This window comes from Rhinichthys klamathensis, unplaced genomic scaffold, assembly GCF_029890125.1.
Source record: "Rhinichthys klamathensis goyatoka isolate OS25496 unplaced genomic scaffold, OSU_Roscu_1.1 h1tg000240l_1, whole genome shotgun sequence".
Classification (NCBI taxonomy): domain Eukaryota; kingdom Metazoa; phylum Chordata; class Actinopteri; order Cypriniformes; family Leuciscidae; genus Rhinichthys; species Rhinichthys klamathensis.
In genome coordinates this window covers 2,460,018-2,476,999 of record NW_026606762.1, presented here as the reverse complement: position 1 = coordinate 2,476,999, position 16,982 = coordinate 2,460,018, and the positions used below count along the sequence as shown (strand labels likewise).

Below are 16,982 nucleotides of genomic sequence, written 5' to 3'. Positions count from 1 at the left end.
TATACACTGTGATTCAGTGAAAATAAAGAGGCAAATGTTACTAATGTATTTAATCATCATATAATAAATATATTAGAAGATGGTCAGACATTAATAGATTTTAAAAATACAGGACACAGCAGTACATTTTAATCTTGTGTAATACTGTAATCAGTAACCTTAATTTATTGATAAAGACAATTCTGTAAAAATATGATAGAGAAGAAATCAGGATGAGAACAATTAAGGAAATTATAAATAGGTGAGAGAGATTAGTATCAACACACTAACCATCATACAGTTTGGTGAGACTTTTGCAGAACAACCGCATAACTCACATTTGCTCTCTCAGTTTGGTACAATGTTACATCAAGAGCTCCTGGGAACATTTGGACATTTAGAAATGACACAAATTAAATGTGGATCAAAGCATGAGATAAATCAAATGAGGTAACAGGGAAATAATATCTGTTATAAGACCGTCCCTCATCGCACCCTTCACTTAAGAGAAATTTCAGTGCAAACTATGTTCATTTATTCTCATCCCAATAAAGTCAGTCAGGAAAAACCTAGAGTATTGAAGGTTTCCAGAAAGTACAGACAGCATTGTATATTAGACAAACGTATGACATTTTCGTAAGACTGATTTGTTTTACTGAAAGGCAACTTTAACGGCATAACCACACTGAGCAGCCTCGATTAAATAGACATATTCCATATCCAACATATGTTTTTAAATGGTTTTAATATTCCATTTAAAGCATTTTACAGTGGCTTGACTTGACTAGGTCCAGGATATACCAACTGTAACAGTTACAAAGCTCCTACATCTCCAGGTTCAGAATGTAATACTTCCCTCAAACTAAAAACTACTTCTTTTAAACAAAGTTCAAAATCAATCATTTGGCATTTTGACCATTTCATCTGAATGAAAAGAGAGAAAAATTGTGTTTGAAATGCTAAAATATGCCTCAAAATGAGAATTCTCTCATCATTTACTCACGCTCGTGTCATCCCTGATGTACAGGACTTTCTTTCTTCAGATGAACACAATTTTTTTTTTTAATGAAAATAACCAATTTCTGTGAGTCCATATAGTGCAAGTGAATGGGTGACGCTTGGTTGATAAAAAAAAAAAAAAAAAAAAAAAAAAATGCAATCCATTTGACCCCAGTGGATGATTCAATGTCTTCTGAAGCGAAACTGTAGGTGTGTGGAAGAAAAATACTAATATTTTGAATCTACTGTCATTTGAGCGTTCAAGAGAGGGACGATGTGACACTTAACGAAGTGAAACGATGGTCGCACTATTGTTTCACTTCAGATTCACACTCTGGATTACTGATCGCTGGGTGTAGTAAGCATTATATGGACTCCTAGAGATGGATTATTTTCCTAAAAATCTTAATTTGTGTTTATCTGAATAAAAAAAAAACATTGTGGATGGCATGAGGGCATGAGAGAATGGATAAACTATCCTTTTAACGGTTCAGTATGTGAGGCATCAGGCTATTCGTTCCATTTCTTTTACTTCAAGTAACCTGTTATATTAAGGCAAAACCATCTAAATGCAATCTACAGTCTTGATCTGTAATACTAATGTGGCATCATCCATATTTATGAGTATTTTAGGTCTATACCAAGAGCTAAGCACTACCATCTACAGTCGGCAGCGGTTCACAGGAAACTGTTAAGAGATCGGGTCCCAACTGCAGTCTAAGCTGGCATAAGAAGATCAGAATTAGAAATAAAATCTGTAAACCCACAAAGCTCACCCTCGAAAAGTCTCTGAAGCATGTAATAACACATTTGAATATTAAATTAGCTGTAAGACCAAAGAAGTAGAAGTTGGCACTTTCCATTTTAGCTCAGCAACTTCAGAGGGAGTGAAAATGTCTCTTCCAGTGCATCACACATTATTCATAACTGTTTTGGAGAAAATATCGAGAGATTTGAAATCCACTGACTGAAGATATTGATGTGGGAAATATTGCTTAACGCTAATGATGATGGATAATAAGTGATGATAGAAGTTTTATCCCATGAAAGTCCTGTCCAAACTATGGAAGGCCAGTCCTGACAGCCCATCATATGAAGAAATGAGGGTTTGTCGTTCATGCATAAAGGAAGAGAAGAAAGCAAGGAGAAGTTTCATTCCTGAGTTGAACCAAGCAGGGGTGGAGATCTCTACTCAAGCTTCTGCTGGAGTTTCTTCTGAAAGCAGACGGGCAGGATGGAGACGACAGCTAAAACCCCCAAGACGATGAGAGAGTTCCAGGACACGGCCTCGCCAGCTGTGGTCAGTTTGTACAGCGTCGTCCCTGCGTTAATCGCCACAAACGACGGAGGGGCCACTCCTGTAGATCAGACAACAGCTATCAGAGGATTCATTTGTCAACTGTGCAAATTTCAGTTAAAGGGATAGTTCACTTTGAAATTAATTTTTGAAATGTTTTAGCTTACCTCAAGGGCATCCAAGATGTAGGTGTCTTTGTTTCCACAGTAGTTTCAATTTTGATATTTTTAGGTCAAACCGTTCTTGTCTGTCAGTCATATAATGCAGGTCTATGGTCTCCACCTCAAAGAGCATGCACAGAGAAGTCACAATTAAACATGATTTAATGACTCGTAAATGTAAGTACACATTGATGGCCTAAGACACGAAACGAGCGGTTTGTGTGAGAAAACGAACAGTATTTATATCGTTTTTACCTCTTGTAACCACAGCCACGTCCAAGTGATCTGAGGGCGCGGGCGCTTCGGTCTTTTCCGGCAAGCGCCGGAAGTGATCTCTCACGCGTGTATGTCACTCATACAATTGTTTTTAATTTTTTTAATTTTTTTTATTGTTTTCTTTTACGACGGTTTAAACATCCCGGATAAGCGCAAATTAGTACCCTTTTAATAAGCCGTCTTACCTACAATCTCTGTTCTGTGTAAACAATGAGTGACGTACACGCGCGAGAGATCACTTCCGCCGCTTGCCGGAAAAGACCGAAGCGCCCGCGCCCTCAAATCACTTGGACGTGGCTGTGGTTACAAGAGGTAAAAACGATATAAATACTGTTCGTTTTCTCACACAAACCGCTCGTTTCGTGTCTTAGGCCATCAATGTGTACTTACATTTACGAGTCATTAAATCATGTTTAATTTGGACTTCTCTGTGCATGCTCTTTGAGGTGGTGACCATAGACCTGCATTATATGACTGACAGACAAGAACGGTTTGACCTAAAAATATCAAAATTGAAACTACTGCGGAAACAAAGACACCTACATCTTGGATGCCCTTGAGGTAAGCTAAAACATACCAAAAATTTATTTCAAAGTGAACTATCCCTTTAACTCTCTGCTGATCTTGGCTTATTTTAGACTGCATTTTTGTTTTACTTTACCGGAATGTTAAGAAAATTAGTGACATTTGTGGCACTGGCTATATTTTCATTTTTTAAATAGTCACACTTGTGATCTTTGCATAGTATAAGCATATTAAATTAATTGAAATATGAGTACAATCTAAAGTAGCCTTTAATAATGTCTAAATATATATCCAAATGCAAAACATAATAAAAGTAATTAATTATATATATATATATACATGCATACAGTGGTGGCCAACATTTTTAGAACGGTAAGATGTTTTTTACGTTTTAAAAGAAGTCTCTTCTGCTAAAAATACAGCAAAAACAGTAATATTATGAAATATGTTTACAATTGAAATAACTGTTTTCTATTTGAATATATTTTAAAATGCAATTTATTTCTGTGTTGGTAAAGCTGAATTTTCAGCATCATTACTCCAGTCTTCAGTCACATGATGCTTCAGAAATCATACTAATATAATTCTAATAAATTCAAAAGAACAGCATTTATCTGAAATGGAAAGATTTTGCAACAAACATCAAAAACTTTTAAAACATTTAAAAAAAATCTTGCCGATCTAATCATTTTGGCCACCACTGTAAATACACACACACACACACACACACACACACATATACATATATACATATATATACACACACACACACATATATATTTCCATATTTCTATGCTCTTGACTTAAGAAAATAAGCAGGGTCAATTTCGATTGTATGTTGACTGCAATTTTTGTGTCCAATAAAATTATCTTTAAAATGAGAAATTGGCGTTCGACAAACTCATGTGTCTTCCATGCAGCAACACCACACAAACTTGTGTGACTGTGAATCGTTCTTTGTAAAAGTGATCTCGTTCGATGATCTTACCGAGAAAGGTGCCCAGGAAGAAGACACCCAGAGGCACATTAATGACCGGTGAGGTGATGTTGATGAACCAGTTCGGAAGGAAAGGAGTGATTCTCAAAAAAATGATGTAATTGATGAGGTGTTCTCTATGCTTGTCCACCTACAATGACATTAAACATCGGCTCAGCATTACAGTCAGTCAATTCACATGCAAAAATGAAAGCTTATGATATGAAAATGTCACCTGTTGTGACCATTTCTGAGCTCTCTCTGTGAGGTACTTGTAGACCATCGGCCTCCCGACTAAATAAGACAACATATAGCAAAAAGATGCTCCAAGGCCTGAACACTGTAAAGCATAAAACACAACAACATTTTTACATAAAAAAATAGTCACTTTTCATACCAGAAGCCAAAGTTTGGCAGACAGACCATTTTAAAAGGAATTTGCATACAAACAAGGAACTTACCAGACAGACGAGGAAGAGAGCGAGCGGGAAAGGGTAGAGATAACCAGACAGTATACTGAGGAATATGGAGCCTGGGATGGCAAACGTCTGAAGGCTGAGTAAGGCTTAGTTAAGGCCTTAAATCAATATTGAATAAATACAGAGCAAGCTGAACCAAATCGTACATACTGTAACTGATACTGAACTATATGAATAACAAATACTCCAGGCAATTATTCTGTTACAGTTAACCTGTTAGAAAAGATGTTGTGTGGCACACAAAATGTTTGACTCGACCCTCGGTTCGCAAAAACAAACAAAAAACGAGTGCAATAATGCACTTACAATGGAAGTGTAAAGGAAGTTCTTCGCTTAGAGGGTAAAAAGAAGTTCGAAATAAGTGAGCAGCGGTTTACTCTTAGCGAACATCCCGACACTGCTGAGATGAATATGTAAATATGTGCTGTGTGCTTTCCTCTCAATAACAAAATAAACACACAACTAAAATAGGGGTGCAACGGATCAAAAAACTCACGGTTCGGATTGTTTCTCGGATCGGATCATTTTTCGGATCAGCAAAAAAGACAAAACAAATAAACATAAGTTTTGTCTTTTTTTTTTTATCAACACTTTTAAATGATTAAATTTAAATATATAAAATCAACTTAAAGTGCACAAGGCATAATATCGTATTTTTAGAGATATTAGGGGGGTTGACTGGTTGACTTACCGAAACAGGCCAATCAGGATGCTCTCTGTCTTACATGCACACACACGCAAGGTCTCTCGCTCTCTCCCTCTCTGCCGTGTGCGCGCTATATAGGCTATGTTATGCGCGCAGTATGTTCTGTCTCGCATGCGCGCTCTAGATTCCGGGAGATTTGAACTAATTTGCGGGCATCAGGGAGCCGCTATCAATATGCAGGATTTTTACAAGTACATTTTTTTAATGCCAATTCAGCGAAACTCCGGACTGTCTGGCCAAAATCCGGACGTATGGCCACCCTACTACACACACCGTCACGGTTTTATCCACTAACCTCTTTCCTTCATCATTATATCCCATACAGGGGATTTAAATGACGTGGGGCGTTCGAACACCTCCGTTCCTCCGCTCGCCATGACCACGCTGTGGAGATATGTGTGGACTGAACATGCGTACAGTTTTTTTTTGTTTTTTTTCATAAATCCACGGATCACGTGTGTGCCGAACCGAAGATATTGATCCGAACGGTTCAGAAAGCATCGGATCATAGCGATGTGGATGTTTGCACCAGCTCTGCGATTCGACACGTTTATTTATATAGCACTTTATACAATAGATTGCTTTAAAGAGGTCATCGGATGCCCATTTTCCACAAGTTGGTATGAATCTTAGGGTGTTCGTGTAAAGTCTGTAACATACTTTGGTTAAAATTCCTCAATGGTTGTGTAGAACATATTTTTTAATATATCTCCAATTGTGTTTGGCTGAAAGAAGAAAGTCATATACACCTAGGATGGCTTGAGGGCGAGTAAATTATGGGATCATTTTCATTTTTGGGTGAACTATTCCTTAAACGGGAAAGACATTTTGAAAGCTAAAAATGGGAATAATAAGGCTACAAATGTCAACATTTTGTTAACTTCAATGGTTAACATGAATTAACGATTACAAATATTTCTAAACAATTTATTAATCTTAATTTCACATTTACTAATGAATTATTACTTTACTAATACATTATTAAAATTGTTAATGGACCAGAACTAGTGTGAACTAATAAATAAATATTGTTAACAATTTGGCTAACACTTTAATGTAGTGTCCTTGTTACAAATTACATGTAGTTACTATAGTAATAACTGTATATTATGCATAATTACACGCAACTCAAGCCTAACCCTATGGTAAGTACATGTTAATTAATATTACTCCATACTTAAAAGTATAATTACACTGTAACAAGGACACCTTAAAATAAAGTGCAACCCCAAATTGATTGCTCATTGTTATTAATGCATAACTGATGTTATCTAATGGGACCTTATTGTAAAGTATTACCAAAAATGTGTTATTTGAAATGTCCTGTTAAAGGTTAGTCTACTGTTCTAAGTTTTAATCCATTTGAATCAGCATTCAGTTGAAATATTCATACTGGTTCATTCGTTTCATTGAATGATCTGAATTAAATGAACAATTAATTCTCAAAATGGACATCACTACCGGTGGCATTCTTCAGGGAAGTACCAAATTTCGGCTTGTTCTTTTGTCAATAATATTGACGAACAATCAAAATCAAGATTGCTAATCGCACAAAGGATACAAGATATATGTAGCAAAGTATGCTACAAGCACTTGGGTGTAATATGTGTCCTTGTATTTAGACAGCACTGTGCCCAAAGCCTTGGCATCATCCATGTCTTTAGGAATTTTGATTTTTCCTTTCTCGTCTCTGCAAGACATCAAGAAAAGCATCAAACCATATTAAAAAAACTCCACCAGTACAGAAAAGTGCAGTCAGAAGGGGAGGTAGACTTACTCGCTCAGCTCTGGGAAATTTCTGAACACTAGATACATGACACAAGCAGAACAGGCAAAGATGGAGACGAGGAGGAGGATTGACATGCGTGCAGAGGCTCCTCCGGGTGACTGGACTCCTTAGAGAATAATTAAAAAAAAATCATGAATAACCTCTCAAATCATCTGTGCAATGTGTTGCATACATTTGCATCACTTGCTCATGAGCCTCAGGGAGATTCAGGCCCGTGAGAGCGGTCCAATGCGGTGAGCTAGAGAACGCCAAAAAACGCGTATGATAATGTGACATCAGCTTAAAGGAGCAGTGTGATTATTATCGACACCAAATCGGTTTACAAAAAATAACTTTCTGAGGAAAATCTAGGTGGTTAGCAGGCTTAAGCCCAAGTAGTTGACATATAGAATACATATTAAGCATAAATAAAATGAATTTAATATAAATTATTATCAGGCTGAAGATGTTTTATCACATTTAAATATTGTGTTTTTTATTAAATCTAGCTCTTTTTATTTTGTATGTTTGTTTAAAATAACCTGTTATACTATCAAATCATAAATCCAGTATGTTTTATTTGTTGATATTTCTACTAATACTATTAAAAGTATTATAAGATAGTCGGTTCACTCCAAGTCATTACGAATCAGAAATGCTTGAAAGATACGATTATCAGTTCAGTTAGAACAACTCAATTCCTAAACGAAAAAGAAGAGAAAAAATAATAATAATAAAAAAAAATCACACTGCACTTTTATTTCGCCTTGTGACATCACGGGTCACGAGTGATGTTTAAATGTATCAGCCTGTTTAATATATATTGTATCAATAACAAAATTAAAGAAGAATCCTTTAATATACAAATATAGGATTTATTATCCAGTTAAACATGTTTGGGAAAGATTTAGGCTGAATATACATGTGAATTTAGTGGACTGTTGAAATAAACTATTTTGCATTTGATTTCTCATGTATTTTTTTCTAGTAGCTAATGTTGGTAAAAATGTGACTATGTAACAACTCTTGTTCTTGTGGCATTAAATAAAAAAAAGTTCAGTTTAGAGGCTGAACTCTGACTAAACGTACGAGTAATGCAAAGGCAAACACATCACCAGTGTATTACACAATACATTTGGTCTGAGTCACATTTATAGTCCATTCAGATGAAAGTTTGCTGTAGATGGTCTAGTTTCTTCCCTAAAGACACACTTTAAGAGAAGAAATAACACAAAATCAAATAATAATCGACAAAACATTTGATCCCTGATCTGAAGAGTTAATTAATTTGATTTTAACGTTAGTCCTAGATATTCAAGTTCCAGCTGTCATATTTTCTGGTCGTGTTCAACAACAGTTTCTCAATATAAATATATCCATATATGAACTATTCCGACTCCGAATAATCGAGGAACATTTACATAATAACTGTGTGAGATTGATATCAGGAGGACATCCAGTCTGAATTACCTTTGGGATCTGGTGTTTCGTTGGAGGGCCTCGGTTCCGGCTCGACCAGAGGACTGTTCTCTGTCTCACGGTTTGCTCTCTTCTTGGCCATGACGATCTGTTTCAGCTAAAGAAAATAACGAAGGCAAATCTCAGATATTAACTGAGATCATATGTCAATGTAAAAGCTAAAATCTCCTCCTACTTCTCAGGACACCGGTGACCTGTGACAGTTGTCTTCTTCCTCGGTGCTGTTCCGTTCAGATGTCAAAGTCATTGTTAGGCCGCTACTGCCATCTAGTGACAACACTCAACACAAGCGCCTTGGAGTGACCGGAGTGACGGGAGTGACACGTAATACCCATAGACTGTGGTAAATACCATGGTAAAAACATGGGCTGAATCCGAAAGCGCCCCCTATACCCTAAAATAGGGCATTGTTTGAGGGGACAGCCATTTGTAGTGGTGTCCGAAACCGTAGTGGACGTTATTGAGTGCACTTATTCAATCCCACATTGAACCGCAATAACGAATTCGCTCGCTATTTTTCATTCACTCCTTCAAGTGAACAGTATTAGTGGAATAGTGGAGGGTTTAGGGGGCGATTTTGGATTCAGCCATGGATAACCTTTACAAAAAAGGGTCACTGCGACAGTATCATGATAACTACTTAAACATTAAGTAGTAAAACTTGAACATTAACTTGAACATTAACTTAAACATTAAGTAGTCGCCTATAGGCTACCACCAGGGTCTTTTTTTGTAAGTTGTGGTAATATTCAGTAGGCTATCTAAAGCAAAATAGGCCTACAATATAGCATCTCTATATTAGTAAACAGAAATGTTAAAGCAAAATGTAAACTTGGGAGAATTGAGTAAAGACACAATGTAGCATTTTAATGTTTATTTATAGTGACTGACAATAGCTTACAATAATTCATTTCATCCCTGTGGGGACAAAAGGTGGATACCATTAACCATGTAAAAGTTTGTAGTGGTGTCCGAAAGTTTGTAGTGGTGTTTGTAGTGGATACCATTAACCAAGTCCATTTGTAGTGGTGTCCGATACCGTAGTGGACGTTATTGAGTGCACTTATTCAATCCCACATTGAACCGCAATAACGAATTTGCTCGCTATTTTTCATTCACTCCTTCAAGTGAACAGTATTAGTGGAATAGTGGAGGGTTTAGGGGGCGATTTTGGATTCAGCCATGGATAACCTTTACAAAAAAGGGTCACTGCGACAGTATCATGATAACTACTTAAACATTAAGTAGTAAAACTTGAACATTAACTTGAACATTAACTTAAACATTAAGTAGTCGCCTATAGGCTACCACCAGGGTCTTTTTTTGTAAGTTGTGGTAATATTCAGTAGGCTATCTAAAGCAAAATAGGCCTACAATATAGCATCTCTATATTAGTAAACAGAAATGTTAAAGCAAAATGTAAACTTGGGAGAATTGAGTAAAGACACAATGTAGCATTTTAATGTTTATTTATAGTGACTGACAATAGCTTACAATAATTCATTTCATCCCTGTGGGGACAAAAGGTGGATACCATTAACCATGTAAAAGTAGGAACACATAGAAATAAATAGGATTTTGTTTACACTAAGTGATAGAAAGTGAAGAGATGCCTACATGCCTGCAGCATGATTAGGTTATTTAAGTTAGAACTTTACTAAACAATGACTAAATTACTAACCCACGTAAAAATCGCTTGTAACTTGGTTCAGCCAAAGTTATTGGGGAGACACAAACTGAATTTATTAGAGGCTGGTCTATACATAACAATGTAATATTCGACTGGTTCTGGACTGGAGTATAATCAAGAAATAGAGGATGATGGGGTTATTTTATTTTTGGATTTCTATAAAGCTTTTGATATGTTAGAACATTCTTTTTTTTTTCTTTTTTTTTTTTAATTTATGGGTTTGGTGAACATTTTTGTATTGTTATTCAGTTATGATACCAGCTCAGTTTCCGACCAGATTTGATATCAAGAGAGGAGTTAAACAAAGCTACCCCTTCTCACCTTCTTTATTTATTCTGGCTAGAGATGTTGGATCTCCTAATTAAAAACTCAAACACCGAAAGATTAAATATGTTTGGACAGGAAATTGTGCTTAGTCAATTGGCTGACGATACCACATTATTTTTAAAAGGTCTTGACCAGATTCCTAAAGTAATTGTGATTCAGGTTTAAAACTCAATATTGGCAAATGTGAAATTATTACCATACATGAATGCCCTCTTAAAACGTCATAATATTCTGAGTCAAGTGTCAAATATTTAGGCATAAACATTTTTAAGGACGAGGTCATGATGGAAAAGCAAAATGTCTGGAATAGAATGAATGGATCATTCTGATGGATGGATGCAAAGGGATTTGTCTATTTTTTAAAGGATTTATAACTAAAATAGAAAGTTTTTATAGTATCTATCCTGCATCTTGTCTCTCTATTTCTAATAGAGCTATTAAGACCAATAATCAAATTAATTAAAATCGTATATGGAGAAAACGTGTGCACTATGATTTGATATGATATAAGAGAGCACAACTTATACAAGATTATGAAAATGGTGGTTTACAAGCCTTTGACTTTGTGTAAATGAAGGTCAGGTGGCTAAAAAAAAATTTAACAAATGAACATAGTTTCTGGTTTTGCATTCTCAGAGATATATTTAGAAAATTGGGTGGAATTGATTTCCTATGAGATGTGATTTTACTGTTTCCAGACTGCCAATCAAATGATCTTCCATAACAGACTGTTATATTGGAGGCTATTATGCACCGATACAACTTTTTCCAGAACGAGTCGGATACCGATACTTTCATTTTTGGTACTTGCTGATACCGAGTATCGATACCTGTATTTTCACTGCATTTGTAATTTTTAAATGTATAGAGAAACCAAAATAATATAAATCATATTAGTTGGCTTAATTTGTTCAGCAAATATATATTTCCTTCAGTTATTTTCATGCTTAATTAAGCTTGCTAAAATGCATTGTATGAGCTTCTGTTACATTCACTGTTCATTCTTGCTCATATTTAATCTTTCATTTAATAGCACAGTGCATATTTAGAGCTGCTTCAGCAGGGCTCAGTGCTGAGGATTGAGTAACCGGTATAGCGCTATAGTGCACCGTAGCTACTTCTTTTTTGTGTGTATTATCAATCTGTATGTCAGGAATCTCAGGATACACGGTAATGGACCAGAACTCTAGGTTCGCTACAGAGGGCAAGAATGAGGTAAAGCACACTAACACAAAAACCAGACAGACCAGGAAAATGACTTTTACCGAGATGGTTTTCTTTTACTTTGCAGGAAAATTTAAAGGCTTTGTAGTTACTTGATTTATGTTATGATTTAGTGATTGTGGTAAGACAGCAGAGAGAGTGAGATTCCAAACGCAATTTAATCACAAGTATAATCCAAAGTCATTGTCCATACCAGGCAGAAGGTCAAGCACATGTAATCAGCCCGAACACACATACAATCCACAAAGTGCAGACAGGAACAAGGAATCCAGGACTCAGGCAGAGATAAACTAAATCTCTGCCTGAGATTTAGTTTACACAAGAACACAAGAACTGCTCGCAATGCTTAAGGAGAATGTTAACCAAAAACAAACAAGACTTCATAACGAATGCAAGGCAAAGGGGCACACTTAGGCTCAGGAAATGATCTGCAGGCTAGGACTGGCTCAGAAACAGACTTAGGCTATCCCAGATCTGCAGACTAGGACTGGCTCAGAAACAGACTTAGGCTCAGGAACAGATCTGCAGACTAGGACTGACTCAGGAACAGATCTGCAGACTAGGACTGACTCAGGAACAGATCTGCAGACTAGGACTGACTCAGGAACAGACTTAGGCTCAGGAACAGATCTGCAGACTAGGACTGACTCAGGAACAGACTTAGGCTCAGGAACAGATCTGCAGACTAGGACTGACTCAGGAACAGATCTGCAGACTAGGACTGACTCAGGAACAGACTTAGGCTCAGGAACAGATCTGCAGACTAGGACTGACTCAGGAACAGACTTAGGCTCAGGAACAGATCTGCAGACTAGGACTGGCTCAGGAACAGACTTAAGCTCAGGAACAGATCTGCAGACTAGGACTGACTCAGGAACAGACTTAGGCTCAGAAACAGATCTGCAGACTAGGACTGGCTCAGGAACAGACTTAAGCTCAGGAACAGATCTGCAGACTAGGACTGACTCAGGAACAGACTTAGGCTCAGGAACAGATCTGCAGACTAGGATTGACTCAGGAACAGACTTAGGCTCAGGAACAGATCTGCAGACTAGGACTGACTCAGGAACAGACTTAGGCTCAGGAACAGATCTGCAGACTAGGACTGACTCAGGAACAGATCTGCAGACTAGGACTGACTCAGGAACAGACTTAGGCTCAGGAACAGATCTGCAGACTAGGACTGGCTCAGGAACAGATCTGCAGACTAGGACTGACTCAGGAACAGACTTAGGCTCAGGAACAGATCTGCAGACTAGGACTGACTCAGGAACAGACTTAGGCTCAGGAACAGATCTGCAGACTAGGACTGGCTCAGGAACAGACTTAAGCTCAGGAACAGATCTGCAGACTAGGACTGACTCAGGAACAGACTTAGGCTCAGGAACAGATCTGCAGACTAGGACTGGCTCAGGAACAGACTTAAGCTCAGGAACAGATCTGCAGACTAGGACTGACTCAGGAACAGACTTAGGCTCAGGAACAGATCTGCAGACTAGGACTGACTCAGGAACAGACTTAGGCTCAGGAACAGATCTGCAGACTAGGACTGACTCAGGAACAGACTTAGGCTCAGGAACAGATCTGCAGACTAGGACTGACTCAGGAACAGATCTGCAGACTAGGACTGACTCAGGAACAGACTTAGGCTCAGGAACAGATCTGCAGACTAGGACTGACTCAGGAACAGACTTAGGCTCAGGAACAGATCTGCAGACTAGGACTGGCTCAGGAACAGACTTAGGCTCAGGAACAGATCTGCAGACTAGGACTGACTCAGGAACAGATCTGCAGACTAGGACTGGCTCAGGAACAGACTTAGGCTCAGGAACAGATCTGCAGACTAGGACTGACTCAGGAACAGATCTGCAGACTAGGACTGGCTCAGGAACAGACTTAGGCTCAGGAACAGATCTGCAGACTAGGACTGACTCAGGAACAGATCTGCAGACTAGGACTGACTCAGGAACAGACTTAGGCTCAGGAACAGATCTGCAGACTAGGACTGACTCAGGAACAGACTTAGGCTCAGGAACAGATCTGCAGACTAGGACTGGCTCAGGAACAGACTTAGGCTCAGGAACAGATCTGCAGACTAGGACTGGCTCAGGAACAGACTTAAGCTCAGGAACAGATCTGCAGACTAGGACTGACTCAGGAACAGACTTAGGCTCAGGAACAGATCTGCAGACTAGGACTGGCTCAGGAACAGACTCAGGAACATATCTGCAGACTAGGACTGACTCAGGAACAGACTTAGGCTCAGGAACAGATCTGCAGACTAGGACTGACTCAGGAACAGACTTAGGCTCAGGAACAGATCTGCAGACTAGGACTGGCTCAGGAACAGACTTAAGCTCAGGAACAGATCTGCAGACTAGGACTGACTCAGGAACAGACTCAGACTCAGGAACAGATCTACAGACTAGGACTGGCTCAGGAACAGATCTGCAGACTAGGACTGACTCAGGAACAGACTCAGACTCAGGAACAGATCTACAGACTAGGACTGACTCAGGAACAGATCTGCAGACTAGGACTGACTCAGGAACAGACTTAGGCTCAGGAACAGATCTGCAGACTAGGACTGACTCAGGAACAGACTTAGGCTCAGGAACAGATCTGCAGACTAGGACTGACTCAGGAACAGACTTAGGCTCAGGAACAGATCTGCAGACTAGGACTGGCTCAGGAACAGACTTAGGCTCAGGAACAGATCTGCAGACTAGGACTGGCTCAGGAACAGACTTAAGCTCAGGAACAGATCGGCAGACTAGGACTGACTCAGGAACAGACTTAGGCTCAGGAACAGATCTGCAGACTAGGACTGGCTCAGGAACAGACTCAGGAACATATCTGCAGACTAGGACTGACTCAGGAACAGACTTAAGCTCAGGAACAGATCTGCAGACTAGGACTGACTCAGGAACAGACTTGGGCTCAGGAACAGATCTGCAGACTAGGACTGACTCAGGAACAGACTCAGAAACATATCTGCAGAATAGGACTGACTCAGGAACCGACTCAGGAACATATCTGCAGACTAGGACTGACTCAGGAACAGACTCAGACTCAGGAACAGATCTGCAGACTAGGACTGACTCAGGAACAGACTCAGACTCAGGAACAGATCTGCAGACTAGGACTGACTCAGGAACAGACTCAGACTCAGGAACAGATCTGCAGACTAGGACTGACTCAGGAACAGACTCAGGAACATATCTGCAGACTAGGACTGACTCAGGAACAGACTCAGGAACATATCTGCAGACTAGGACTGACTCAGGAACAGACTCAGGAACATATCTGCAGACTAGGACTGACTCAGGAACAGACTCAGGAACATATCTGCAGACTAGGACTGACTCAGGAACAGACTCAGGAACAGATCTGCAGACTAGGACTGACTCAGGAACAGACTTAGGCTCAGGAACAGATCTGCAGACTAGGACTGGCTCAGGAACAGACTTAGGCTCAGGAACAGATCTGCAGACTAGGACTGACTCAGGAACAGACTTAGGCTCAGGAACAGATCTGCAGACTAGGACTGGCTCAGGAACAGACTCAGACTCAGGAACAGATCTACAGACTAGGACTGACTCAGGAACAGATCTGCAGACTAGGACTGACTCAGGAACAGACTCAGACTCAGGAACAGATCTACAGACTAGGACTGGCTCAGGAACAGACTCAGACTCAGGAACAGATCTACAGACTAGGACTGGCTCAGGAACAGATCTGCAGACTAGGACTGACTCAGGAACAGACTCAGACTCAGGAACAGATCTACAGACTAGGACTGACTCAGGAACAGATCTGCAGACTAGGACTGGCTCAGGAACAGACTTAGGCTCAGGAACAGATCTGCAGACTAGGACTGACTCAGGAACAGACTCAGACTCAGGAACAGATCTACAGACTAGGACTGACTCAGGAACAGATCTGCAGACTAGGACTGGCTCAGGAACAGACTTAGGCTCAGGAACAGATCTGCAGACTAGGACTGGCTCAGGAACAGATCTGCAGACTAGGACTGACTCAGGAACAGACTTAGGCTCAGGAACAGATCTGCAGACTAGGAATGGCTCAGGAACAGATCTGCAGACTAGGACTGACTCAGGAACAGACTCAGGAACAGATCTGCAGACTAGGACTGGCTCAGGAACAGACTTAGGCTCAGGAACAGATCTGCAGACTAGGAATGGCTCAGGAACAGATCTGCAGACTAGGACTGACTCAGGAACAGATCTGCAGACTAGGAATGGCTCAGGAACAGATCTGCAGACTAGGACTGACTCAGGAACAGACTCAGGAACATATCTGCAGACTAGGACTGACTCAGGAACAGACTCAGGCTCAGGAACAGATCTGCAGACTAGGACTGACTCAGGAACAGATCTGCAGACTAGGACTGGCTCAGGAACAGATCTGCAGACTAGGACTGGCATCACGCATCACACACGCATCAACACACGCATAACGATGTCTTTAATAACTTTTGGGCCAGCCAGTTTCGATCCCTTAAGAAGCCTATGGAGGAGTGATCCAGCTCTCAGATTTAATAAAAAATATCTTAATTTGTGTTCCGAAGATGAACGAAAGTCTTACGGGGTTGGAACAACATGAGGGTGAGTAATTACTGACAGGATTTTCATTTTGGGGTGAACTAACCCTTTAAGACGTAATTACGCGTTTATGCGTGAGTTTCACACATTTTGCCCATAGTGGCCCTATGAATCCCTACTATCCCTTCGAACTTGTCTCTCAGCCACCTGCTCATAGAGATCAATTAAAGCTCGTTTTGAGAAAACAAATTGGGTTGTAGCTCGTTCTCAACTTTGCTATGATTGGAAATAAGTGTAATTTGTGATTTAACACCGTTTAGCTCACGAGTTATTGATCCGGGAAGTTCGAATCTGTGAATATATTGCTAACATACGTTACTGAACTCCTTAAGTTAAAAAATTTGAGTCCAAGTTCAAACATTATCTGCTCCATTGTTAACATACGGAGCTGTCTGAAACACTGCCAGCTGGACATTAAACAGGAAGTGTTTGTCCGAGCTCACAACAAGGTTTGCGAGAGAACGCAAAAGA

The 16,982-nt window shown here is 39.5% G+C and overlaps 2 protein-coding genes across 2 annotated transcripts; one reads left to right on the top strand and one right to left on the bottom strand.

Moving 5' to 3' along the window:
* Positions 1 to 1,483: 1,483 nt before the first annotated feature.
* On the bottom strand, positions 1,484 to 8,937 carry tmem41b (transmembrane protein 41B). The gene is made up of 8 exons (XM_056265777.1): positions 8,821 to 8,937; positions 8,637 to 8,742; positions 7,176 to 7,293; positions 6,960 to 7,088; positions 4,675 to 4,768; positions 4,449 to 4,553; positions 4,226 to 4,364; positions 1,484 to 2,336 (listed from the first exon to the last, which is right to left on the bottom strand). Exons 2-8 carry the CDS (start codon positions 8,725 to 8,727, stop codon positions 2,167 to 2,169), a joined length of 846 nt encoding a protein of 281 aa, XP_056121752.1. The 5' UTR covers positions 8,728 to 8,742; positions 8,821 to 8,937; the 3' UTR covers positions 1,484 to 2,166.
* Positions 8,938 to 11,808: 2,871 nt separating this feature from the next.
* LOC130100358 (dentin sialophosphoprotein-like) lies at positions 11,809 to 16,679 on the top strand. Its single transcript, XM_056265786.1, has 3 exons — positions 11,809 to 11,877; positions 12,367 to 16,370; positions 16,655 to 16,679. Exons 1-3 carry the CDS (start codon positions 11,809 to 11,811, stop codon positions 16,677 to 16,679), a joined length of 4,098 nt encoding a protein of 1,365 aa, XP_056121761.1.
* The last annotated feature ends 303 nt before the right edge of the window (positions 16,680 to 16,982 follow it).